At 35.9% G+C, this 24471-nt stretch overlaps 2 protein-coding genes across 3 annotated transcripts; both read right to left on the reverse strand.

Annotated features, from left to right (window-relative positions):
- Positions 1-875: 875 nt before the first annotated feature.
- LOC127962667 (putative transcription factor Ovo-like 1) lies at positions 876-7026 on the reverse strand. Its single transcript, XM_052562309.1, has 4 exons — positions 6461-7026; positions 3378-3616; positions 2872-3163; positions 876-1763 (listed from the first exon to the last, which is right to left on the reverse strand). Exons 1-4 carry the CDS (start codon positions 6558-6560, stop codon positions 1426-1428), a joined length of 969 nt encoding a protein of 322 aa, XP_052418269.1. The 5' UTR covers positions 6561-7026; the 3' UTR covers positions 876-1425.
- Positions 7027-11598: 4572 nt separating this feature from the next.
- LOC127961945 (E3 ubiquitin-protein ligase TRIM39) lies at positions 11599-24178 on the reverse strand. 2 transcript variants are annotated; one of them, XM_052561263.1, is made up of 9 exons: positions 23739-24178; positions 23050-23186; positions 17951-18652; positions 16998-17093; positions 16546-16779; positions 14715-14862; positions 14584-14628; positions 14425-14451; positions 11599-12802 (listed from the first exon to the last, which is right to left on the reverse strand). In XM_052561263.1, exons 3-9 carry the CDS (start codon positions 18638-18640, stop codon positions 12261-12263), a joined length of 1782 nt encoding a protein of 593 aa, XP_052417223.1. In that variant the 5' UTR covers positions 18641-18652; positions 23050-23186; positions 23739-24178; the 3' UTR covers positions 11599-12260. The 2 variants fall into 2 exon arrangements, with proteins under 2 accessions (XP_052417223.1, XP_052417224.1); XM_052561264.1 differs by lacking the exon at positions 23739-24178 and adding an exon at positions 23300-23523.
- Positions 24179-24471: the final 293 nt, after the last annotated feature.

The following is a 24471-nucleotide window of genomic DNA, read 5'->3' on the forward strand; positions in this document are numbered from 1 at the left end:
GCTCAAGGGGTTGATGGTGCATATTTTAGCTCAAAATGTTGTGAAACATGACATTTTGCATGAGAATGCATGAGAACTAAACACACAATATGGTTGGATGATGTTTAGATTAATGTTTTGCAGTAATATAGAACTAGTAGTTAGTTCCCCAACTTAGGCTCGATTAATTAACACATTTAATCTCACTTCAGTTATGTTTGTTTTAAACCAGGAATTCTTGAAGTGGTACAGCTTGAAAGGGTGGTACAGAATGTGTTAGTGCTGTTGAAAATAACGGTTTTAAAGGGATAGGCACTTTTGAGCCGTTAATGCCTGATGGCCCCACAATGAAACAGACACTGAATTCCAGAAACAAGACCAAACAAGGATCTGGAATCCGCCAACATCCACCCACTGAAACTCTTTTTCTCCTGCTGTCTCTTATTCATTCTCTCTTGCATGCAAATTCTAAAATGCTTTATTGGTCTAATCTGCCTCTATAACTGTTTGCATGCATGCAATCATGCATAAGACATACTTTATAAAATTAATAATTAAGTTCTAAGTAAGTAACTGTGTTTCTGATAATACGTTGGTGAAATAATACAAGATAATGAATCCCACTTCTTTTGAAACCATCAACAAAAACACATTTATTGTGTAAGTGTGTTGTTATAGATTGCCAAAGAGCCAGCTTCATTTATCTAACAGTGACAAGAAAGTAAAATGGTATAACATAGGCTATATGATGCTTTTGAATATGAAAAGTACAAATAATAATAATAACCCCAAAACACAAGTATTACAATCATTAAAGGTTGTTACATGTGGAAGTAAATGTATAAAATCTAGCAAAAAACATACCCAGGGAAATAAAACACCAGGATAAATATAAATATTTTTATGATGAATTTATGCAAGTATATATTACATACAGTAGTAATACAACAACACAAAATTTATTTCCTTTCTAAATCCCTTTTTTAAACATTCAGGCACTGCTGATATGTAACTATCAGTTGTTACAGGGTTCATTTTAGTGTTGAAACATTGCTACATAAAATCACTGTCCCACACAGTAAAAATCGAACTATTTAATGTCACATTGAATTGTGTATTTCTCCTGAGTTGTGTTTCATCTATTTTAATAATAATAATAATAATAATAATAATATGTAAACTGAAGTAGTGCATACTTATGCTGTAGATGTCATCATTTGCTTTTGTGTTTTTCAGAGAAAATGTACAGCTTGATTCTGCAGCAAAAGTGTAAACTGAATCTCAGCGTACTGGCATTAAAACAGCATTCTGCATGACTTCACTTTCCCTTTTTAAATTCCCTCTTCCCTCATGTCTGTTTTCTGAATGAAACAATCAGAATGCACATTAAATCACATCCCTTTATATATACATTAAAAAATATGTTTTTTGGAAACATCCCTTTCTCTACCTCCCTCCGGACTCTACAGTGTCATCGCTGTTATGAGAGAGAGGGGAACCAGGTTGGGAGGAGTCATCTATAGTAGCGTTCATCATCGGTGACTGTCTTCGTGCCCCCTTGGCCCGCAGGAGGACACTGTTTGGATGTTCAGTGTGGAGGTGGCGCAGCAATGCATCCTGGGTAGAAGCTGTATGGCCACACTCTTCACAGACGTACAACTTGTTGCGGCGCTCCTTGTAAGCGTACTGCTGCGTGACACCATGAATCTTCTTCATGTGGGACTCCAGAGAGCAGCGCTGAGTGAAGGCCTTTTCGCAGAGATTGCACTTGTACGGACGAACACCTACAGGAGGAACAGAAGAATATTCTTGTTTGAAAAAGATGAAGAGTTCTTGCATGTTGGTATAACAAAGCACGTTTTCTTTTAATAACAAAAAGAGTATTCAAATAGTTAAAAAAAATTTTTTTTTAAAGTAACATGCTGTTTTGTTGCTCAATACTCTTAAAAATAAAGGTGCTTCACGATGCCACAGAAGAACCTCTTTTGTCTAAATGGTTCCATAAAGAACCTTTAACATCTTAAGAACCTTTCTGTTTCACAAAAGGTTCTTATTTGGTCCTTCAGATTATAAAAAGGTAAGGAAGAGATGGTTCTTTAAAGAACTTTTGACAGAATGGCTCTTTGTGGAATCAAAAAATGGGTCTTCTATGGCATCACTGTCAAAACCTTTTGAAGCACCTTTATTTTTAAGAGTGAAGAGACATTTCTTATTATCAATGTTACATTTTTTATTTTCTTGTTAAAACTGTTTGTGATATACTAAATTTCAAATGTTTGAAGTAAGAAAAAATATTATTTTTATTCAGCAAGAATTCATTTAATTGATCAGTAAAGACATTTATATTGTTACAGAAGTAAATGCTGTTCCTTTGAATTTTCTGTTCATTAAAGGACCCTGAAAAATATTTATCATGATTTCCACAAAAACAGCAAAAACTGTTTTCAGTATTGATAATCATAAAAACTATTATTAATAACTCTGTACATCAAATCAGCATATTAGAATGACTTCTGAAGAATCACATGACACTGAAGACTGAAATAATGGCTGCTGAAAATGAAGCTTGGCATCACAAGAATAAATTCTATTTTTAAATATATTCAAATAGAAAACAGCTATTTTACATTTTTATAATATTTCACAATATTATAGATTGTTCTGTATTTTTAATCAAATCAATGCAGCTTTGGTCTTTTTTCAAAATCCATTTACAAATCTTATTCATTCTAAGCGTTTTTGACCTTTCAGTCTATCCATATATTAAAAAAGATTTGTTTTCCAATGAAAATGATTAAATTGCGCCCCTCCAACACAAAAACATCAAAATCCAGTCAGCAACTAGTAATTTGTGGCTACTTCCATTTGATCACAAACAGATGAAGCTCTTACCCGTGTGTGTGCGGACGTGCCTCTTGAGATCGAAGGTGTCGTTAAAGCCCTTTCCGCAAAAGTCGCACAGGTGTCTCTTCTGCTCGCAGTGACATTTCAGGTGTCTGTTTAGCATGCGCTGGAACTGGAAAACCTTTTGACACACCTGGCAAACATAAGTCCCGCCACTCGACTGCACTGAAGGGGACTTAGCGGCAGGAGGGGAGCAAGGTGTCGCTATAGAAGCAGGTGGACTTGTAGTTAGACTGGGAACAATAGGTGGAACCTCTTTGGGAAGCTCACCTGTGGTAACCTGCAGCAAGATAACAAACACAGACTAAATTAGTGGTAGTGTAAACATTAAGACTAGTAAAGTGATATGAGTATAACCCACACACACAAGCAGATCGCAAATCAATTATGTCCAACGGTGGCACAATGGCTCCGCAGCTGAATATGAGCTTATTGCCGCAGTAACTAGATCTTAGATCAACATAGTAAAAGTAAACATATTCCAGAAGCCTCACCTTTATTTTAGTGCGCACGTACGTATTGTTGTGTGTGCTTCGGATGTGCTCGGTCTCTGGACTCTGGCCTAGAGCGGTGCATGATGGGAGCTCAGCCGCAGGAACCACAGCACCGGGGTCATTGGTGTACATCTGGTTGGTTGTGTACATGCTGTGGTCCTTGCGAGTGGACAGGCACAGCGCCACCTCTGCCGGACTGGCTTCGGTTTCCTCACGAAGTGCGATGGGAGACATGGAGACTTGAGGAAAAATAAAGGCGACATTGGCGTCAGATTTTAGAAGTACAAACTGAATGCAAAAAAAATGCATTTCATCGTGTTACCACAATATTTGCTTTGCATATCTGGCCCAGGTATTGTGTAAAGAAGACAAATGATGACAGCCGCAAGATGTGCAAATCTTTCCAGTATAACATCTTGACTTTGTTAACAAGTGTGGATTACATCCTACATAGCTGAAGATGAAGGATGTGATTTCTAGACAATCAGAAACTGGGTGTGTATGTAGCTCTCGAGGCTAAGGGGGACAGTTGTGCCTCTGGGCCAGGTGTGTGAGAATGCAAGAGTGAGTGGGTGGGTTGGCTGGTGCGCATGAGTGTGTGAGTGTATTGTGCCGGGCTAAAGTTAAACCACTCCTGTTACTGCTTTACCAGTCAGACCAGCTGAGCTAGAGGCACAGGCTCGAGCTCCCTTTATACAAACCTCCACGCAACACAATACATCAGATGGATAATCTGCAAATGTTTGCCACTAAACTATCATGTTCTTTCCTAAGAGGTTGTTGGATCATACTCTACACATCTACTGAAGAGATTATTAGGTCACAGAGACAACATTGGTTGCATGGGGATTTCAGATGATCAAAAACACTAATACTAGTAGCCTGAACAATGAATCTGTTGATTCTGGTGTGGCACAATCGACTGGGTTGCAAATTATAATGCAAATATCTGATGTGTGCAGTGCCTAACGGTAACATGCAACGATCTATATTTCATAGCGACCATATTATCTAAGTTTACACTTGTAGAGTTAGTTGGTTTCTTGTCATGAAGAAACCAAAAGACAGCTTAGTAGTTTCAATGCTGATGAGACCAGAATGTCTGTGTGATTTATAAATATAATATTTATTTTATTATCTTTTTTTTTTTTGCTTTTTTTTGTTCACTTTTTAACATAACTTCAAATTAAAACAGTACATGGCAGTGATTGTTTCTTTTGCCTTTGGCCTGATGTTTGCCAACCCCTCCCTTCACAGACAGTCACACCACAAACAATAACATGAAGATCAACGACAACAGAACAGATTTGATCTTAAATAGCACAAACAGATTCATTTCTATTCAATTTTGATATATATTATTTTTAATAAGTGAAAAAAAAAACATTTTAATTAAATGCAACAACTATTACAAACATATCTCTGATCTTAATACGCAATATAAAGTCCAATAATCCAATCAGTCAAAGCAAGTTTTAATGAATTTACATTTTCCAAATTATTACTAGCCTATTTTTCAAATTATAAAATAATTGTATTGTTATTAAAGCTTCAAAGTCGATTTCAGTATGCATTAGTGTAACATGCAAGACGAAGTAGAATTAAACAATTCAAAAGAACGAAACTGAGTTAACGAATGGGTTAAAACACCATAAAATGGGGGTAGGCGAAGTCGATAAATATAGCTATAACAATGCTTGTGCTCCGAGTTTGTTCAGCTGATATCGAAAAGTGAGGTGAAAGGTACACTCGCTGTGTTGTGTGCGTGTGTGTGTGTGTGTGTGTTTGCTAAGGGTGTAGCGGGAAAAAAGGGAGACAGCGCGGCGAAGCCCGTTATTTCCTTCACCGTTGTAAACATTAACCCAAACCATATCACGGGCGACAAACTAAAGGACCACGGTGCGTTAAAACGGATGCTGCACTGATTAGAAAGAAAGAAAGAAAGAAAGAAAGAAAGAAAGAAAGAAAGAAAGAAAGAAAGAAAAGAAAAAGTAAGCAAGATTAGACTTTAATGTCAGGATTGTTGCAAGAAGAATATCAGAATCAATTTAATCAACGATTAAACCCGATTTATGAGTCTAATTAAACAACTCAGAGATCGTTATAGTAACGAATGGAACAGGTACAACAACCTCCAGACATACCTGCATGAATCAATGCTACAAATGTCTCTGTTTCAAGTTGGTTCAGTTTATGAATGGGCTGTTATGCAAATGGATTAAACTTTCCATTTAAAAAGAAAGCTGACGAACACAAAAAGACATCTCAATGAATTATTTAAAAAATGACAAATGTCTACTGGCCTACACACATTTCGTCTTTAACTGTTAATCGTGATTTTTAAAAATGAAAATAAAAATAATGCATGAAAAATAACAATTCAGAATATCTCACTATGCTCGTAATATGATGATCCATGTAGAAATTGAAGAAGGGATCCTAGTTAAACTTTGTTAAAAATGAGGCAGATATCAGTGACTTGGTTGTAATACAAGTAGCCTAAATAAAAATCACCCAATATGTTATCCAAAAAGTGATTACAGTGACTAGTCTAATCTAAACATCAACTTTCAAACGAAAATAAAAGAGAAAATTTTCTCTCTTTTATTTTTTCTTTTTACTTTATTTTATAGAATAAAAGAGCTTTAATTTCAGAGCACTAAACGTTTAGGCCACTGGCACTGTGTTGCAATGAGTTTCATGTTATAAGGAAGACAGTTGGGTCTGAAGGTCAACTAAAGGAGCAATAACGGCCCTCTTACCCACAGAATCATTTTATAAGAGCATTTTTAGTTCAATCACTCTCAAAGACATTGTCAAATTTAGGTAGCGATTTGCATTCACCTTTTAATATAGCCTAGGCTACTATGAAAGCAACATACGCAAAACACACCATAAGTAAAATAAATAAATAAATGAAAAAGTAAAAACAAAATGCACAAATAAGATGTTACTAAGGTGTGTTACTTAAACATCGCTTGGCTTCTTGAGAACGGAGTTGTGTTACTGAATGTGCCATTGGATGCATCCGTACCGTTATCCAGATTGTGAGCTAAAAAGTGTTTACTTCTGTATCGTCTCACCTGGAATATAAATGTCGCCGCGTTCGTGATCTGGTAGATTGCTCCAGTTTCTCTTGCCGGGTGAATTGCCCGTTTTCTTCACTAGGAAAGCTCGTGGCATGATGGTCTATTCCCGAGGTCCTTCCCCGCTATCTCTCCAAATTAAACGGCAGGCTTTTAAACACCGACCTACTTTTGGAAAAACTGCTCCAAAATAAGTGTAAAGTCCTTCTTAGATGGTGTGTTCAATTGCCCTTTCCTCGGTTTGGAAAAGCAAAGCCGAGTTCTTCGCTCTATACGCACAGCTCTTGACGCAAACTTTTTGTACCTGTACAGGTTTCCGTGGAGCTACGTTCACCCGCTTCTGCTTACACCTTCCGCCGTCTTCCGCTATACTCTCAATTCACGAAGTCTTGCGCGGTAATTCACTCAGTCCGGTAGGTTAAGACACAGCTAGGTGTCTTTGTCAAGGTGGGAGTTGATGTTTGTGGCAGGTAAATAGTATTACCTGCTCAACCGACGCACTACAAAGCGAATTTCAGTGGCTCATTAGAGCGCAGGTACACATTTCATGAGGAAACATGTAACAGTGCGCATGCGTCTGAATATAACGGTGACAACAAACCCGACCCAGTCCGGCCTCTGCGTCTTACCTGTCCAACCGGTTCTCTCTCTCTCTCTCTCGGTCTCCCCCTCCCTTGAACAATTCCGCTTCAAGGTGGCAGAGAAGTGAATGTAGAGGTAATGTAGCAAGGCGAGGCAAGATGTGGCCAAAAACAAACAAAAAAGAAATTGTACACCGATTGTATATACAGTTAAAGTTGTCTATTATGTCATGTAAAAATAAAATAATAATAATAAAAAAAAAGAAAGAAAAATAACTAGGTTTTTTCTTCTTTGGGGTTTTATCTTAAGAGCATATATATGCATTTAAATATGATCAATATATCAAAACGTTTTTTTTTTCATTACAAGCATTAGATATGGGATGAGTTTAGTTTCCTTGTAACTGAACTGCCAAATGCAACTGCATGCATGCTTTTTGTTCCTCTGAAGCTTTAAAACTTTAACAATGTTGCATTGAAACTTCACAAGCTAATCCACGCAGCTTTTCACACCTTATTAATGAGGCAATTGATAACAGACAGTAAAACTAACAAAAACGCCTCAAGTATAGGCTGCACAGAACTATTGGGAAAATACTCAGTTCCAGCGGTTTCTTGTTGGCATGCAAGTTTCTGATGACCATATAAGTTTCACTTATAAGCTGAAATGTTTTGCAGGAAACATACTGTATATTTTCCAAAAATGATCATACTGTACTTGTGCCTGAAAAGTGCTTGTATCATATGTAAAACAAACTTTACATGAAGTCCTAAAATGCTTATTTTACCTCATCATGTGTGAGATAATGGGAGGAGACTAGAGAACTATATATATTTGGAAAACAGGCTGAGGTAAAAAACAAAAAAACAAAAAGCAAACAGGCAGAAAGATGAAGACATGATACCATAAATAAGAAAGAGAACGACTTTGAGTGAAAGAAGGAGTGTGTAGGTGTGCAGAATGACAGGTATGCTGTCTGGGCTGTTGGAGTGGTTGAGGCTGAACATTTGGCTTAATGTTTTTTTTTTTTTTTCTCAGCCTCTCCATCCTTCCCTCACTAAAACTGCTCTTTAATACTCAATCTGAGAAATTATCAAAATGTTAAACTTTTAGGGATCTATAAGTGACGTTATAGACTCATTGCATTCTACAAGGCTTTATAAATCAGTTCAGCCCCAAGACGGATGTCCCATACTGTAACATTACTGTTACAGACATAGGTCTCAAAGACGGAGACGTTGGCTGTCATGCAAGTAGAGCTGGCAGAAGGGCAAGAGTTAGTACATTCAAGCTCAACCTGATAGACGGCCTACGACCATTTCTCTGACAACCACCCCGTCCCTTCCCCCATTTCTCTTCTTCTCGTCTTGCTCAGAGCCTGCTTTGCTTCATTCACTTCTAAGCCATAGGAATGACTGGCAGTGACTTTAACTAAAGCTATGGGTTTTTTCCACAGGTTGGGTGGAGTTGTGACCAGCATGTTTTACTGTCACAGTATTTGTGTGACATGACTTTAGCGTGCGTCACACCTGTTGACCAGAATTGATTTGCGGTCTGAAAAGGTAGTTTGGAAAAACTCACAGATTCTCACAGATCCACATTCTACAGTGTATTAGTGAGGAGGAATGTTCGCTACAATTGAAATATGGTAATAGTCATCACACACACACACACACACACACACACACATTGTTTTGTTATGTCAGTTGTACGTTCCTGCTTGGCTTGTTACCCCTGTGATTTCTGCCATGATTTAATTAAAGTTCACATGATGCTATTTCTTTTCTCAATAATCATCTGTTGAACTGCCAGGAATTCAATCACTATCTTTTTTCCCTTCATTATTAAGTGGCAGCATTTGCCACGTGGAATTGTTTTGATGCATTTTTCTTTTACCTTATGAGGGCATATTGTCTTCAAACCAGTGTTCTGGACATTTATATCAAGTACTTCAAATGAATCAATTCATTACGGAGATCATTGTTGGCATATACATATACACACATATATATATATAATAAGCTGAAAGTAATGACAACTCTGGGACTATGGGAATTAATAAGAAAATGTAAAACTAGTAAGGGGTCTGCTTGCATTTAACAAAAAAATGTCTAGCTCTAATGAAATGATTGAAATATTTCATGTTAGCTACACATTCAACTTCATACACTTCTGAGGCAGTAAATACAAGCAACAGCTTCATATTTTTATTCCTTTTCCTTATAGTAGATCTAGAATGCCCTTTTCATGCACAAATCTATTTGTTGAATCCAAATGACATTTACAGATGTGTAACTTTTGCACTAATTTCAGATGCAAGTATTAAACAAGTTTTAGTCATGTTTTAGAAGTGATAATATCAAACATAACTAACAATAACTCACAGAAATAGCTGGTGCCAGAGAACAGGAAAAACAAAAAGTATTTATTAAATACAATTTAAAACAAGTCAGAAAAATAGGCCGCAATGTAAATTTTTTAACAGTGGAAAAAAAAAACGTATATATATTATATATACACACACACATATACAGAATTTTTAGGAAAAGTTAATTTCTTACTGTAATTCAACTCAAATTGTGAAACTTGTGTATTAAATAAATTCAATGAACACAGACTGAAGTAGTTTAACTCTTTGATTCTTTTAATTGAGATGATTTTGGCTCACATTTAACAAAAACACACTAATTTACTATCTCAACAAATTAGAATATGGTGACAACTAATCAATTCAAAACACCTGCAAAGGTTTCCTGAGCCTTGGTCTCTCAGTTTGGTTCACTAAGCTACACAATCATGGGGAAGATTTATGATCTGACAGTTTTCCAGAAGACAATCATTGACACCCTTATGAGGATTGTCAAGCAAAATCGATTCAAGAATTTGAGCGAACTTCACAAGGAATGGACTGTGGCTGGAGTCAAGGCATAGAGACATGTCAAGGGATTTGACTACAGCTGTCATATTCCTCTTAAGCCACTCCTGAACCACAGACAACATCAGAGGCATCTTACCTGGGCTAAGGAGAAGAAGAACTGGACTGTTGCCCAGTGGTCAAAAGTCCTCTTTTCAGATGAGAGCAATGTTTTGTATTTCATTTTGGAAACCTAGAGTCTGGAGGAAGGATGGAGAAGCTCATAGTTGCTTGAAGTCCAGTGTTAAGTTTCCACAGTCTGTGATGATTTAGGGTGCAATATCATCTGCTGGTGGTGGTCTGAAACCTGGGCTTCCAGACCACCTCAGCAGAGCCACAAACTGATCACCTCCATGTCCTGAAGAACTGAGGCAGTAATTAAATCAAAATGAGCTGCTACCAAGTATTGAGCACATGTACAGTAAATGAACATACTTTCCAGAAGGCCAACAATTCACTATTTTATTTTTATTTTTATGAAGTATTCTAATTTGTTGAGATAGTGAATTGGTGGGTTTTTGTTAAATGTGAGACTAAATCATCACAATTAAAAGAACCAAAGACTTAAACTACTTCAGTCTGTATGTGCACTGAATTTATTTAATACACAATTTGAGTTATTGAAAAATTTGAGTTATTTGAAATAAATGAACTTGTCCACGACATTCTAATTCATTGAGATGCACATATAAAAACTCATAAATGCATGTGGATGAATTATAAAAAGCATAACGGGAGAGCATTTCTCTAAAACAGGACTACGTCACAATTTTGTTAGTGAATAATTCTCATTCTATTATTTACTTTTGAAAGTACGTTTCTGAATAGACACATACCTTAACATTTTGGCCAAAAAAATAAATAAATACAAATACTGAACATTTCCTCGATTGATTCCCAAAAGAAAAAGAAAAAAGTTTATTGAACACATATGACCTTTTGTGACAACATGCATATTGGGAAATGTTATCACAATCGAAACTGCCATTAAGTATTCTATTATATGCTTTTCAGATCAATTTAAACAGACTAATACATACAGAACAATAGATAGTGAGATATCGCTGCTTTGACTATCCTTGGTTTCCCTTTTATTTTCCATATAGATCAGTCACACAGACTTTCAGTGGCATCTCCTGGCATCTGTAGAAGTTTGCGTTATGTAGTTCTATAAATGATAGATGACTGATACATGGCGAAAAAGAAAGTAACCACGTGTTTACGTTAAGAAACGTTAGCAAAAAAAAAAAGGTGCAGTTCCAAAACCAGTCGGCGTGCCACCTGGCGGCGCGTTGAGGAAGCGCAGCCTCACGTCTCAGTCAGCCCCTCGGGTATATTCTCTCCGACAGTTACTTTTTGACATGCTGCAACACGAACGATGCACATACAGTAAATACCGTTAGGATTTGGTTTGGGAGTTACCTAAACCTTAAAAACAACAATGTAAAGACAGTTAGCGTTGATTACAGCGTCATTAACAGACACGAGGTGGTTGTAATGGTATTACGTAAGTGTAAGCAGTATAACTTTAGTCTCACTCCACTGTTGGGAAATAGGGCCCAGTCCTGGTACTAAGGTATGTGAAAGAGAGAGAAAGGGTGGGATTTTATAAAGTAAGAAATTACCTGCAGAAACTTGCCATCTTACACCATAATGTTTATTTCATCGTGTTCAAGTACACTCATCGTAACAGAAACTTTAAAGTGCAGTGTGTGAGAACTAGGCTACATTTCAGAGCGGGCCAAATGAACTTTATAGGCCTGCAACAGTGAAAAAAGAAAATTGACAAACAAAACAACACAACTGAATAACATTCATCTTTGAATTAAAGTATTCATTTTCTCTTTAATGCCTGCAAAGTAAAGGCTATTAATTGTTATAGTGGATTGCGGTGCATTCTTGTTTAAGAAACGTATAGCCTACTGTATTATTTGAGTCTTTCCTTCCTGAAGGGAAGATTAAGACATTTAAGACATGCCCTGGCCAGGATTTCTAAATTGCCTAAAAATGCTTGGGATTTGGCTTTGTTTTCTTATTGTTTTCATATTTTCTGAAGGGTAATGACTGAAAGGTAGTAGCATGCATTAACCTGTAGCATGCATGCATTGTACATATAATGTATGAGCTAAAAGCTAAATCCTGGAAGTACGGTCATCCAAGTGATCCAAACTCTTTATGTTATCGGTGAAAATGAAGTACTAATGTGGCAGCAGATAAATCATTTACTGCAAGTACAAAAAAAAAAAAAAAAAAGGGAACGTAAACAACATTTGCAATCAGAAAAAGTTTACATTTCACTGTTCAATCCATAAGCACAGGTGTGATCTTCAGCGGAGCATCATTTTTGCCTGTTTTATTGGTACAGGGACTGAAAAATGGATAAATGGTCTCTGAAAAGTTGTCCATAAATGTGTAAATGTGCATCTTTGCGTCCACATTATAAAAGGACACTTGGCCTTTTTCGTAGTCCACAAACAGCCCTATCTTCTGAGGTCTGAGGTTGAGGGGTAAGGCAGTGGAAGGCTCAGTCCTGAAGGCATAGTTGCTCTTGTCCCGCAAGCTAAGAAACCAGTAGCCGTTGCTGGGGCTGACTGTGATCTTACCCTTCCTGTTGCAGGAATGACTCGCCACTCCCAGATCCCAGTCCGTCTTTCCATCCACCTCCACCTCCCAGTAGTGTCGGCCACTGGTGAATCCCTCGCAGCCCAGGACACAGACCACACGGTCGAAGCGCTCATGGTTGTTGGGAACTTGCTGGTGCCTTTCACCACACCACACCTTCTTCTTGTCTTCTGATAGGATTAGACGAGGATGAGCAGTGTTGGTGTCCAGGGTCACATCCACTGGTGAAAAAAGTAAAAAAAATAAAAAAAACGGTTAATATAGTTTGAATGTTTAACACTATCTATCTATCAATACACACACACACGCTCTTTGAGGTCAGTACGATTTTTAAGACATGTATAGTGTCACAAAATATTTATATTTCCTTTTCTTTTTTTTGCTAATCAGCATATTAGAATGAATTCTGAAGGATCATGTGTCACTGTAGACTTTAGTAATGATGATTAAATTGTAGTTTAACCACCACAGGAATAAATATAATTTTTAAATTTGGTATTTTATGTAAATTCTAACTTTATTTATATTAAAAATGTATTAATGTTACATTTAATTTGTATATATGCACAGTACAGACCAAAAGTTTGGAAACAATAATATTTTTTATGTTTTTGAAAGAAGTTTCTTCTGCTCATCAAGCCTGCATTTATTTGATCAAAAATACAGATTTTTTTTAATATTGTGAAATATTATTACAACTTAAAATGATTGTTTTTACATTTATTATAATTTAAATTATCATTTATTTCTGTGATGCAAAGCTGAATTTTTAGGATCATTATCACATGATCCTTTAGAAATCATTCTAATATGATGATGCATTATCAAAGTTGGGAACAGATCTACTGCTTAATATTTTTCCAGAACATGTGATACTTTTTTAGGATACTTTGTTAATTCTTGCACATCTCATCTGAGAGAACATATTATTATAATTTTTTTTATAAAATGCAGTTCTTTTTAACCTTTTATTCATCAAATATATTAGACAGCAGAACGGTTTCCAACACTCATAATAAATCAGAATATTAGAATGATTTCTAAATGATCATGTGATCGTCTGGATGTTACATGTGGCACTGAAGGCTGGAGTAATGATGCTGAAAATTCAGCTTTGCCATCACAGGAATATTTTTTTTAAGTATATTAAAATAGAAAACCGTTATTTTAAGTTGTAATAATATTTCACAATATTACAGTTTTTTCTGTATTTTTGATCAAATAAATGCAGGCTTGATGAGCAGAAGAAACTTCTTTCAAAAACATTAAAAATAGTAATGTTTCCAAACTTTTGGCCTGTACTAATATATATATATATATATATATATATATATATATATATATATATATATATATATATATATATATATATATATATATATATATATATAAAACAAATGAACTAACAAATAGCCCTATTTATTTAGTTTAGAAATATAATGCACAGAAATCTATGATGTCTCAATTAACATAAATGGCATTTAAAAGCATGTACATAATTAAATAAAAATTTGAAATCATTAGGCAACTAAAATGCAGTTTGACAGTTTTAGATTAATTATAGACTTTCATACTGCTTGACAAGTTCTCAAATGCTCAGAAATATTCAGGTCAAAAACAGCTTGCACAAGAACAACAGAGATGAAGTTTTTATGGCCTTCAAGGGATACAGATGAGATGTGCAAGAATTAACAATCAATAAACTGTTATCTGAACAATTTAGGACTTTACACATAACAGGGCAAACCTGTTATCACGTCTTGAAAAAAAAAAAAAAACTTTACAGCACCTGCTTATATATACACTGCAATAAAAGCAATAAAACGTAATCTTTAACACATACCTGCATATTCCTGTATTCTCCTCACTTCTGCGAAACATTAAAATAAAGATCATTGTTATTGAAAAGATGACGTTTGAAAATGCTTTTCGTAATTGTAGATCTACAGTTAAATAATGAATCATGGTAAAATGAACACTTGCATGGAGAGGTCTTACTTACTTGGGTGTGACTTCACCGGTGACTGGTTAGCAGACACAGGGCGACCTAGAACAGAAAGAAAACACATGAAGTAAGTTCTTCATCTGCCACTAGATGGCACTGTAGTGTAGTGTTTGACAGCTGTCACTCACAGACTGCAGGAACTTTCTGAAGCTCCTCTTTAAACTGTTCCAGTAGCTGACAGACAGAGCTGTAAACTGCTGTCGTTCCAAGGTCAAAGGTCAGTGAGGCGCCCGTCCAGTCCTTCATTGAGTTGGGAGTGTTGACGTCAGAGTAGCCCTGTTGAGGAAGACCAGGAGCTTGATGTTTGCCAAGTCATGCTTATTTTCTCTCCAATAGTCATAGTTTGTGAGTTGTTCATTGACTGCTCCCATTGTGAAATGTCTTATAGCATTTTTAACTCCTCTGGGAAACTGATAAAGAAAGGTGATTGGTATATGTATAACATTAAATATAGGTTTTATTTAGTGGTTTGAAAAGTAATGCATTTATTTGCACTGCTGTTCAAAGTTTGGGGTCGGTAAACTTTTTTTTTTTTTTTAAGTAATACTTTCATTTAATCAAGGATGCATTCAAGTAAGTAAAAGTGACAGTAAAGACTATTACATCAATTCAATAGTTTCTCTTTAAAAAAAAAAATGCATATTGAAAATATCATATCAATTAGTTTTTATTGGATTTTTGATTCAATAAATGCAGCCTTGGTGAGACTCACATTTTTTTTACTAACCTAAAACTTATGATCGGTAGTGTGAATGTTTTATTTAAGTTAAAATACTGATAATTGGCAGTCATACTGTAGTCCTCCTCAGAAAGGTTTTTGTCAGAGCAAAACATGGTTGTGTTGTGGGGCTGTGAATGATTGCCAAGGGCTTTGGTATGCGGCTGGTAAGGTATTCTGAGCTTGTGTGTGTGTGTGTGTGTGTGTGTGGCTACGCTTTTTCCATGAGGTTATTTCTTATTGGCTCATGTCAAATAAGCCCACTTCTGTCTCGATGACATTTAAAATAAAATAATAATAATAATAATAGAGGAGACTGAAAAGATGACCTGGGCAGTCTGCATCTGCATTAGATCAGAGACAAGTGTCATGTTTGCAATACATAAGAACCATAATCTGTCCTTTATGGGATGTGTGAATGACTCATAGTCTGTAAAACTTTGGCATGATGTGGAAAAATATTATTAGTGTTCATTTATTATATTAAACTGGATAAATTGTTACACGTTTTAATATTTCATGTGGTGTCATGATTTACTTTTGATAAAAACAAAGGTTTATTTTTGTTCGTTTTGCATTTCATTTATTGCATACCCTTTAAATATGCTTATTGAAAGAACAACAGCAGATGCAGTATGGTGTAAAATTTATTTAAAACACATGTATTTGGTACTTGCTACCTTATATTTTTACTCTTTCCTTTCATTCTTTTCATGGCTTTGGAAAACTTGTCTCGGATGTTTCTCAGCATCGCTTTTTGCATAACTCCGGGTCATCGACACCAAGCTATATTGCTATTTCTTTCTAGGAATTCATTCTTTCTCTGAATCTTTAAAGTTTCTATAAAGGTGTGGATATATTTGTGCCAGCTCAGTGTATTCATGTTGCTAGTGACTAGGCCAGAGATATTGTTCTCGCTTGCCTGACGTCCATTGAATGAGAAACTAACCAAAAAAATTATAATAATAATAATTTGCTCATCAAAGAAGGTGGTTTCAGAACACACCCACCGATTGCATAACCATGATGGACCAATAGAAACTCAAAAGTGTTTAGGAGCTGAAACGAACTCCCCCAGAAAGCTTGCTTTGGCACTGCCGAAACTAACTCGTAATGAACTTAGTTTCAACCTGATTTTGTTCGAAATGACGTCATATCAATTCGTTCTTCAATTTCGTTTGAAGTATATTGTGGCCTTAAGGCATGTGTATGTTGTCTTGACATATAACATCATTACAGACCTTCAGTCCAGTGATGTAGTTTTCAGTCTTGGCCAGTTTAGCCAGCGCTGTGCTTCTCCTCCTCAGCTCTGTGATCTCCTGCTCCAGCTCTCTGATCATGAGCTCAGCCTGGTGCTCTGCTGAGCGACGGTTGATCTCAGTCACCTCCAGCAGTCCGGCCTGACTGCGCTCGAGGGAGCTTATCAAAGCTCCGAACAGCTGGATGCTGCGCTGCACCTCTTGCTCTGACAACACCTGGAGCACCGAGGGGAAGCAGAAGCAAGGATGATAGAAGGGTTTCATCATATTTAGATTTAAGGATGGTGAAAAACCCTGACACTGTATGACCAAATGTCCTGTTTTTCTAAAAATCAGCTGACGTTAAAACCATAGCTGTTCACTTTTATCTAAGACTTTGGGGATTTTAGATGGTGCGGGATGAAGAAAACAAGTGAAGCTGTAGCGTTACTTACTTTGATATTAACTAGGGATTGTTTGATCTCGTCCACTTTCTGCATTCTCTCTTTGGTCATCTCCTGTATCTCAGTCTCTGTGATACCAATCTTCATCTGTGTGAAAGGAAACAGGAAATGATGTAGCAGGATGTGCCCCAGATTTTACCAGTAAATGCATATAATGCAACGTTTTAGTTCTAACAAATGCTTATGTCAATGCGTCAATGTGTTCTTCTTACCATACAATTTGACCTAAAACCTTGTGTGCATTATATATATATATATATATATATTTTATTTTATTTTTTTTTTGAGTGATAGCTGCTTGATTTTGAATAATAGTAGTGGCCAAAGATCAGAAATAATCCTTGGACCCAGAAAGTATGTGGACACATAAGCCACATTTCCAATTGTACACTCAGAAGAAATGCCAAAATTTTAGCTTCAGGTGTACAACAGCAGGGACAAATACACACACACATATATATATATATATATATATATATATATATATATTTTTTTTTTTTTTGCTAAAACTAAAACATTGCTAAACGTTTTAATATCAGTTCAGTACCAGTTCTTACTTATTCTTCATTTCACCCCACCTTACTATTCTGTTGTTGTTGTTTTTTCAAAGATAACATTTTTATTTATTTGTTTATTGTTTTGTTTTAAAGATTGAGAGCACACGCACACTTTTCAATTATTTTATTTTATCTAGGTAACAAGTTATTTATGATCTACAGTAGACTAAGTGACACCAGTTAGTTAAAAGTCACTGCTAAAACTCAGAAAAGTGGATTGATTTGTTTGCAAAATGCCACATTAATACTTCGTTTCTTTTCAGTATATAATCAAATTGACACATTTTTAAAGTGACTTAATAAAAGAAAATTTGGGCCACTAATTGTGAAGGCTTTTACAGATTTTCTGTTAGTACCTGTTGTTACTTATTCTTCATTTCATCCTACCTTATGACTCTGCCACTCTTTCTCGGCACTTGTGATTTCATGTGACTGGTGTTCAGTCTGTCCACACTCAGCACAAACACACTCCAGATCAGATCGACAGAACAGCTCCAGGCTACGGTGATGTTTTGGACAAAGAGGCACTTTCATGGCATCTGCCGCCCCACTCAGGGTGTACCTTCGCTGGGACAACTGTCTGGCAAAACCAGCTGGCTGGGTGTCACTAGTACACACAGTGTTTGGTGTGACAGGTAGTTCAGACCCTGTTTCATTGTGAGAGGCCGGAGAAATGCTGTGTGCCCTGTGCCGTGTGAGTCTCCTCTTCATTTCCTCAAGAAGATAACCTGGAGGTTGGCCTGGCTTTAGTGTCCCATCCACTGAGTCTTGTTTTCTTACACCTTCCTCAGCATCTCTGCCTGAGCCGTCCCCTCCAGAGGCCCCCGGGTTTTCCTTCATGCGCTTGAACTGTTCGGTGATCTCGCGGAGAGTTCGATTAATGTGGAGATCGGGCTTTCTCTTGAAGGTCTGCTTGCAGAGAGGGCACTGGCAGTGCTTCACTGAGTCAAAGTAGTGTCCGATGCAGTTCATGCAGAAGCTGTGGCCACATGGCGTGGACACTGGATTGTCAAACACGTCTAAGCAGATGGAGCACAGCAGCTGATCTTCAGACAGGAAGCTTCTTGAGAATGGCATGGCTGTGCAGAGCTACGGCAAAAAAAATACAGAGACGATGAGGAAGAATGGTAAGATAACAATTGGGTGGGAAATGCAAAAATGAAAGGAAATGTAAAGGTTTGACTGGAATGACATGGATAGGAAAACCAATACAGGGAAGCACTTTACAGTAAGGTCCAATTTGTCAACAAATTAAAATAAACATAAAATGACTAAATATTAAATAAATCTAAATATGAAAAAATGACAATTTTTTTTTGTTGCAAAAGTCAATTGCATGTTATCTTTTTTACAAGTAAATGAACAACTTTTTTTAACCTTAATCCGGTAATTTATAAATATCGTATTGTGGATTCATATTCAGTTGTGTTAATTGATGTTAATTTACAATATATTAAATAATGTTAGTTCATTAAATGTTAACTTGAAATGCTAAAAATGTAGCTTATTAGTATATGCATAAATAAATTGTAACCAACATAAATGCTGTACATACTATTATTGTTAGTTTTTGACACTAGCTGCATTAATATTAATACATTTATCTTTAGTATTAAATGTTAACTAATACAGAATTTACTTTTACAGTAGACAAATATAGATGGATGGAGAAGTTTTTTGTCCTTGTGTTATTTTTTGTAATGATGTACTACTTGTACTACTAGCAAGTCACACCAAACTGCCTGAGCACAAGGAAATGTAGCTAGATTATTAATTTTATTGCAGCATTATATTGTCTTAAAGTCTATTTCTCACCATGTACCACTTGAATAAACTCTGCATCCGTACGCAATATTATCAGTATGGGCTGCCATTGTTGTTTCTTGGGTTATGTGACGTCAGAGTGTTGACCTGGGAGTAAATCGATGTAGTACGAGTTCACGGGGGTAGATTATGACATCGACAAAATCGTTTGCGATAATGACAGCTGTTTTCTTATCTCCTCAGTGAACTATGGCTCTGTGTAGTACATGCTGCTTCATCTGAGAGCACGTGAAAATACCACATTTAATAACATGGTTTAACTCCAAATTCACTTCATAACATCAGTCGAGTGTTTAAAATAAATCCTTTTGTGAGATGATGTGGCTTCTTGAACAGAATTATTAAGGCACACAATATTTCAATGTATTCTAAGAAGTGATTGAGGCTATGTCAATTAGCATTTCATTATAGATATACTATATTATGATGAAAATTATAATAAGAAGAACTCAGATAAACCATATAGCGCTGTAGTCGTGTGTTTATTAGTCGAACTGAATCAATGAAAGCCGTTAAATCATGTTTTTATTCAGCTGCAGTGAACGGCCTCTGGCTTTTGGATGGATATCTACTGCTGATCACAGAACAGTGCTTCACTGAAAGAAACGTAATCGCGATTTATTGCCTTCGCGATTAAATTTCGATTAATTGTGCAATCCTAACATAGATACTATCAACCCCCCCCCCCCAGTCAAATTCCCATTTAAATGCTCACCGACAGCAAATGCAATGAGTTTGCTTCCTTCTCTGAGAAGATCAATAATATCAGTAAGGCAATTATTACATCCTCAAGTTATGAAGAGGTCAGACAGAATCGACCGTAATTTCAGTAAGTTACTATGCCAGTAGTGCTTCATTCCATTGTGAAGGTTACTATGTCTGTTTTTGCAGCAATTACACAAACCACTTCCCACATCTTTTTTTTTTAAGAGTGTTTAAATGTTTAGAAGCAGATCTCTTAGAAGTGGTGAACGCCTCAATTCTTTCTAGGACTTTTCCAAACTCCCTGAAAACAGCCGTTGTTAAGCCCTTGATATCAAATCTTCCTTTTGTGGGCAAGATTATTGAAAAAATAGTTTTTAATCAGCTAAACAACTTCTTAAACTCAAATGGATTTACAATCCTGTTTTTCAAACACAAACACATCACATCACAGCGCTTCTAAATATAATAAATCATATTTGCTGAAATTCTGATTCTGGCAAAATATCAGTGCTGTTACTAGTAGATCTTAGTGATATGTTTGACAACACTTCTAGAGAGACTGGAAAACTGGGCAGGGCTTTCTGGGATGGTCCTCAAATGGTTCAGGTCATAATTAGAAAGGGTGAGGTTATTATGCGAGTCTAGGAGAGCATAAGTCTAAGTGGACTTCCATGACATGCGGAGTCCCACAAGGCTCAATTCTTGCACCGCTCTTGTTCAGCATGCACTACTGTATATATTGCCAAAAGTAATGGGACACCCCTTCTTCTAATGAACAGGTTTGACTACTTTTGTAACTTCCATGAGCACAGATCTTAATATTTAAGCATATAATGATATTCAATGGAATTGTGTGCTTCTAATTTTATAGCAACAGTTTGGACAGTACCCTTTTCTATCCTAACATGACAGTACCTCTGTGTATAAAGCAAGGTTTAAAAAAGAAATGATTGATTCAGTCAGTGTGGAAGAACTTGACTAGTCTGCAGAAAGCCAAGTCCTACAAAAAGGTGTAAAGAATTATGGTCTTCGTTAAGAAGACTATTATTTTTTAAGCATCCCTAAAGAGTTGGTATCAAATGATTTTAAATGTATTTTAAAGGATAGTTTTAGAGTCATTAAATATTTAAAGTGACTTGTGTGTAATTCTGTATATGTAAATGTATGTATTTTGTTTTATGTGTAACTAAATGTGTTGCCTATCTTAGCCAGGACCCTCTTGTAAGAGATTTTAAATCTCAAGAGTTTCATTTCCTGGTTAAATAAAGGTTTAAAAAATAATAATAATAACAATCCCAGATGAACACCTCTGGTGTCACTTTAAATGCAGACCTTGAGACAAAAACTCATCACCAAACAACGACTTGTACACACACTATATGGACAAAAGTATTTGGACACCCCCTTCTTTAGAACAGAAAAAGGTACTTCCAAAATTGTTGCAACAAAGACGAAACATAATTCACATATTTAAAAATTGTATTTCAATCTCTGTTGCGACAGTTTTGGAAGTGTGACTGTACCCATATTTACAAGTCATTGGTTCTTCTTCCACACTGATTGAATTAATCCTTTTTTTTTTTTTTTTTTACCTTTCCTTATACACAGAGGCATTGTCATGTTAGAATAGAAAAGGGTGCTGTCCAAACTGTTGCTATAACATTAGAAGCACACAATTCCTTAGAATATCATTATGTGCTTAAATGTCAAGATTTGTGCTCATTGTAATTCCTAAAGGTAGTCAAACCTGTTCATTAGAAGAAGGGGTGTCCAAATACTTTTGGCAATATAGTGTGTATGCTCCCACTGAGTCAAATAATGAGAAAGAACCAAATTCCCCATCACAGCTATGCTGATGATACACAGGTTTATCAAGCATTATCGCCAAAATACTACAGCCCCACTGACTCCGTCTGCCAATGCATTGAAGAAATTAACAGTTAGATGTGCCAACTTTCTTCAGTTAAGCGAGTAAAGATCTGAAGTCATTGCATTTGGACACAGAGATTTGAGAGATCTCAAAATGAATGCATACCTTGACTCTAGGGGTCAAACAACTGAAAATCAGCTGCAGCTCATCCAGAAGCTCACTGAATATAAACCAAGCAGACCATTCAGATCAGTAGGATCGAGTCAGTTAGAAATACCAAGGGTTAACTCAAAACAAGTGGAATCCAACAAGAAGAGATTAGATGTGCTAAAACATTAGTCACATTTAAATCTTAAAACATATCGGTTTAGCTGTGCATTTACTGAACGAGCACGGTCCTACATCGAAACTGACTGCACTATATTTTTGTAGAATCTTTTTTCTTTACTTTTTTAATTAATTCTAAATCATTATTAAAATTAAGTTTAAAATTTGACATTACTGGTTTTATTGATGTGATTTATGTTTTTTTTTATGATTATTTTAAATCATTTTATATGTAAAGCACTTTGAATTACCATTGTGTATGAAATGTTCTCTATAAATAACTTTCCCTTGCCTTGTGGTCAGTTAAAATTGTAGTATATATATTTTTTTTAATGTCTATTAAAAAAAAAAAAAAATTATATTGCTTTGTCATATGGCTGAAATAAAAAAAAAAACTAATGTTTTAGTTTATGACGTTTAACATTTATTTAGACTAACACATTCTTATGGGTTTAGTTTTAGGAAACTACAACCCTTTTATTAGTGCTTTCTTTGTTGACCTTGTGTCAGTAAGAAGGCTTTGAGAATAGTCACACGTACAAACACTAAAGCCAATGTAACAAATTCAAATGCAGTTTATAAGGTCAAATATATTTGTCATACCAGCAATTGTTCAGTTGTCAATCTTCAGACAAAAACAACCTATAGGATTACTGGGTCGGTGTATGTTAGTACCAACAGTCCAGTTAGTTTCATAGAGATGATTTAAATGTTTTGTAAATCTCACTAAATTAGACAGATTATAAAATGGTGTTCTCACCTCTAATCAGCAGTTTCACACTGGAATGAGGCACTTCTGGTTAAAGTGTGCACATGTTGTGTAACAGATCTGTCTGCTTCAGTAGCATATTCCTTCCTTCAGTCCTCTGGAGCAGGGTGGGTTCTGGAAATCCAAACCTATTTCACACAAAGCAAACAAATTAACAAATGCAACCAATCAGTTGTACTATTTTGTCTGTGGCACTTAAAACTCCAGAATGTCATTGAACAAAGACAACAATATCTCAAACCTAGCTGCATCTGCTAACAAATTAACACTTTCTCAGAACAAACATATAACCGTCCAGTCTCATGATTTTCTGTATAAAGTCAAGTCCCTCCGGTTCACGGTGTGCTTCACCACAGTGCATCTGAATCGAGTTTGACAAGTGTGAATAAGATGTGTTTTGTCCCTTTTTACAGAAAAAAATAATAATTAAACTAACTAATTTGTTTTGCTTGAGACGTGTGCTTGTGCTATCTTTTCGCAAATAAATACTTCCTGGTTTCATTCGTCATCTGATCAATGATCATTCAAGTAAGTGTCAAAAAAATATTTGTATGATATTTTTTTAAAACTATGATTTAGTATGAATTATATTTTTATAACAGTTTTTGACATATGCTTGACGCCAAATCTATATTAACAGTCATAAAATTGTATTTAAATTAAATCTCTGAGTAAATTACCTCTGTAAGACTTTTTTTTTTTTCTTTATCCGTTGGTCTCTTGTCCTAGTGTCGTCTTGTTGTAGGATATCCAGCTGTACAGGTATGATCGAAAATCTTACATGTGGTTTGGTTTTGGTTGACTGATCTGTCCCTCCCTCCTCACTCAGCGCTCTTTCTCCCAGATAGAGTGAACTTAAACCGGTCTGATGAGATTCCAAGCGGAATTACATGCTTGTTTCAAACACACTTCGATGTCAGGCTGTGTCAGATGAATCATGCAGAAACATAAGTCGTTTATATGAACAAATCCAAACCCAGACATAATCTGCAAAGATTTAAAGTTATTCTATACGGCTCAAAATTAAGAAAAAAAAAAAAACAATTAAAATGCTAATATTACGTTACGGAGCCCCGCACATGACATGATGCAAGAAAAAAAAAAAATTGTGCGCGCGATTTACTAATTCGTTCCCTCAATGTAGCCTAAAACGTGCACGCGATTACTATTGCGTTCCCTCGATTTACTATTGCGCACTATTTATAAATCCAGAGAACCAAATAGTAAATCGAGGGCACGCAAAAGTAATCGTGTGCGCGTTTTAGTACATTGAGGGAATTAATTAGTAAATCGTGCACGCGATTTAGCGTACTATTTTTTTTTCTGCATGACATGTGCGGGGCTCCGTATGTATTAAATGTTTATATGATGAACTACTACACAAAATCAGACCGGTTGGATAAAAGTTAGAAA

This window comes from Carassius gibelio, chromosome B7, assembly GCF_023724105.1.
Source record: "Carassius gibelio isolate Cgi1373 ecotype wild population from Czech Republic chromosome B7, carGib1.2-hapl.c, whole genome shotgun sequence".
Classification (NCBI taxonomy): domain Eukaryota; kingdom Metazoa; phylum Chordata; class Actinopteri; order Cypriniformes; family Cyprinidae; genus Carassius; species Carassius gibelio.